Source organism: Nicotiana attenuata, unplaced genomic scaffold (genome assembly GCF_001879085.1).
Source record: "Nicotiana attenuata strain UT unplaced genomic scaffold, NIATTr2, whole genome shotgun sequence".
NCBI lineage: Eukaryota > Viridiplantae > Streptophyta > Magnoliopsida > Solanales > Solanaceae > Nicotiana > Nicotiana attenuata.
Genome location: NW_017671302.1, coordinates 17,832 through 21,494, shown reverse-complemented (window position 1 = coordinate 21,494; position 3,663 = coordinate 17,832). Strand labels below are relative to the sequence as shown.

Genomic DNA, 3,663 nt, shown 5'->3' with positions numbered 1-3,663 from the left:
ATCCATCCTCATTAGAGGAAAATATATATATATATATATATATATATATATATATATATATATATATATATATATATATATATATTAAGTTTTATTTTCACCTTATACCGTCCTATAAGCCGAAAAATATATTTCAATGGATATATCTCCTCGTTTTATTTTAGGAATAAAACTATATGCAACTATATAGCAAATCCTAGAGAAAGACAAGTGAAGCTTTTGTCAATCAAATGATCAAGGAATAATTTGCATATCCACCGACTTGTCCCTTTTGGAAAATTCTGTAATCTCTTTTTCTGTTCATTTTGATCCCTTATATATAGCCTTTCTACAACTTCATGTTTCTCATAACAACTAAAGCCTCAAACTCAATACAAACAGATTTTCTCTCTACTAAGCTTCACAACTTTCTTTATTTTCAGTTACACTTCTTCACAAAAAAAAAAAAAAAAAAAAAAAAAAAGATCTTGAGATCTAAGCATGGATATGGTGATGAAGTTGGGAGCAGAAAGTCCAGTAGTGATTTTCAGCAAAACCACTTGTTGCATGTCTCACAGTATCGAAACCCTAATCCGAGGTTTCGGAGCAAACCCTACAGTTTATGAGCTCGATAAACTTCCAAATGGGAGGCAAATGGAGACTGCATTGGTTGAATTAGGTTGTCAACTGAGTGTGCCAGCAGTTTTTATTGGCAAAAATTTTGTTGGTGGTTCTAATGAAATTATGAGTCTTAATGTTAGAGGCAAGCTCAAGAATTTGCTTCTAAGGGCTAATGCTATTTGGATATAGAGATCAATTAATTACTAGCTAGCTAGTAAAAGTCTAATCTTCGTCTTATAGTAGTGAAATCATATATATAGTAGTGAATTTATCACAAATATATTTTATTTCTTGATGTACTAATAAAAGTATGCTTTTATACTATCAAGTCATATTTATCTATTGTAGCGAATAACCTGTCTTGTTTTCAAAGATTACGAATTTCACATTTTATGAAGGATTACATATTGAGTGACTTGACAGTATAATTTATTCTTACATTATATTGTCAGTGTATATATATAAGCTAAATTCTTGTAAGTACTATTTCGGACAAATAATTACTGCTATTACTTAATTTATACCAGTCTGTACTTACTAGGAGTATAATTTACATAAAGCTAGCTCTACTGTTCCTTTAACGTTTAGAGGAGAAATTTAGAAATAGCCACACGTTCAAAATTAGTCCAGTTTCAAAAGTAATCGAAATTTTGCCACTTTTCATGTAAAGATAAATCTGAGCGAAAACACTGTTCAAAACCCCGGGAAATACGCTAGTATATTATGCTGGAGTTCCAGCATGTATGCTGGAACTCCAGCATAATATGATGGAGTTCCAGCATAAGTATGCTGGAACTCCAGCATAATATACTAGAGTTCCAGCAAGTATACCGGTCCAGCATAATATACTGGAGTTTGGAGCACCGATGCTCCAGTCTCCACTATATTATACTGGAGCCAGTAAAGTATACCGGTGCAGCATAATATGCTGGAGTTCATACATAGGTGCACCGAAATCCAGTATATTATGCTGGACCGGTCACTGTTGCAGCAAAATAGTGGCTATTTTTCATTGACTTAGTAAACGCTGGCTATTTTTGAATGACCAGTCCGAAACTGGCTATACCGTGCTATTTTGACAAATTTTCTGCGATAACTAATTAACTGATATTAGCAAATGATGCATTTTATGCTAAGATTATTTTTCCTTAGGTAAAAAGCAAAAAAGAACCAACTAGCCCTAATCGTGAGTATGAAATAGCATAATGCTAATAATGGCTTCTTCTTTTTGTAAATTGTAGTGACGCATAAAAATTATTTATAATATTATCCCTTTTTCAACCAAAGAAAAAGAGTACTTCATTTTTATCGAGTAGCATCCGATTATATTAATAGGATGTCATATATATAGATCTGAATCATGTCTCTATCAATGAAATAGACTAAGATCATGTCTCACCTATGTGCTGGCACTACTTCAACTGCATAAAACAAGCTTAGTGCAAATTTTATATTTGACTAAGAAAATTCATTGTGATGTATAAATTATTTATTTAAAATTTAGTAACTTAAAAAGCTAAATTCTTGAATTCATAAATTTTAAATCATGACTCTGCCCCTAGTAAAAGATACTACTCCTATGAACTTAAGTTTGAGCACTAAACATTTTTTTTTTCTATCTTCACTGGCTATTTGAAGGGCAAGGTTACCTCTCTATAACTTTCAAAATCCTCATTGTTCACCTCCAACTTCGACAAAAAATATTGTCAATTCCCATATAATTCTTTTGAGATATAGAAGCTGATCATAGTATCTTTTATGTTTTAAGGAGTAAAATATATTAACCACAAGGATAGTACAAATTAACAGTTAAATTGGATTAGAATTGTAGTTTACTGATAATATTACCCAACCTCTTAATTAGAGTGTTTCTGTTACCATCACATGCAGATTTAGAATTTCTAGAATATGGGTGAACCATTAATAAAAACAGAAAAAAATGTATTAAGCAAAAATTGATCCCAATACCTAAGTAGATAATATAGCTTCAACCAAGTGCATCATTCAGCTTTTTGGAGCAAAGATGCAGATAATATTTGTTCAATCCTAAAAAATATGTACATAAAATATCCATGCGGACCATGGGTAAACGTGCCTCATATATTGGTCAGTAAATGCGCCCCTGGGCTTAGTAACACATAGAAAAAAGGAAAAAATAAGTGCGGAAAATTGACAAAACAAATCAATTTTTGCAGAGATCAATTGAAGTAACTAGAGGTGAGCTCAGGATTCGAAACTTATAAATTCAAAGTTCTTACTATTTTAAGTTATTAATTAATAATTTATATATGTTAAACATATTTATTAAGATAAATATAAAATTTATATTAAAATTACTCGGGTCAATGGAACCGTAAACTCTAACTCCATCCATGGAAGTGTACAGAAAAGTGATTTCAAGACCACAAATTAAAAGCTTTTATATATATATATATATATATAAAACGATACAGTTGAATTTATACGCGGTTTCTAGACAAGTGAACTAATTTGATCCTGAAATAATAAAATAATGAAAGAATTATGAAATACTTAGCTTTAACATGTAGATGAAACAACAAAGATGACAGTTCCGGAAACAAGGTCTTCGGGCATAGCAATGATGACATCGAAAAGCGACAAAGTAAGATTGTATTAAGTTTTAATCTAGTATAAGTTTGCCAGAAAAATCGTATCCTCTACAATGATAACTGACCTCACTATTTATAGTTGTGTCTAGGAAAGGAGGTCCTAGGATCGTGCCCTCCTTTAATGCCAATTATGAGTGCCATTGATGAAGATGTAACGGTTGACATAAATGCCAAATTTCCTATAACGGGCCGTCACTCTTAATGCTGCAGAATATTCTTTATTAAATGCTACCGGGCGTAGAGCATTTAATACACCTTTATGAACGTTATCCCTTCCGGTGAAAAGCGGAATAGCTGCATTCGGTCTTTGGGCATCCCCGTCTTGGATTCCACATGTCCTTCCTTTAGATGACCACGTGTCATATCATATTTTACCCTATACTCTCTCTCTCTCTCTCTCTCTCTCTCTCTCTCTATATATATATATATATAT

At 32.0% G+C, this 3,663-nt stretch overlaps 1 protein-coding gene across 1 annotated transcript; it reads left to right on the top strand.

The window, feature by feature from the left end:
- The first annotated feature begins 442 nt into the window (after positions 1-442).
- On the top strand, positions 443-924 carry LOC109207397 (monothiol glutaredoxin-S1-like). Its single transcript, XM_019370305.1, has one exon. The coding sequence runs from the start codon at positions 481-483 to the stop codon at positions 787-789; it is 309 nt and encodes a 102-aa protein (XP_019225850.1). The 5' UTR covers positions 443-480; the 3' UTR covers positions 790-924.
- The last annotated feature ends 2,739 nt before the right edge of the window (positions 925-3,663 follow it).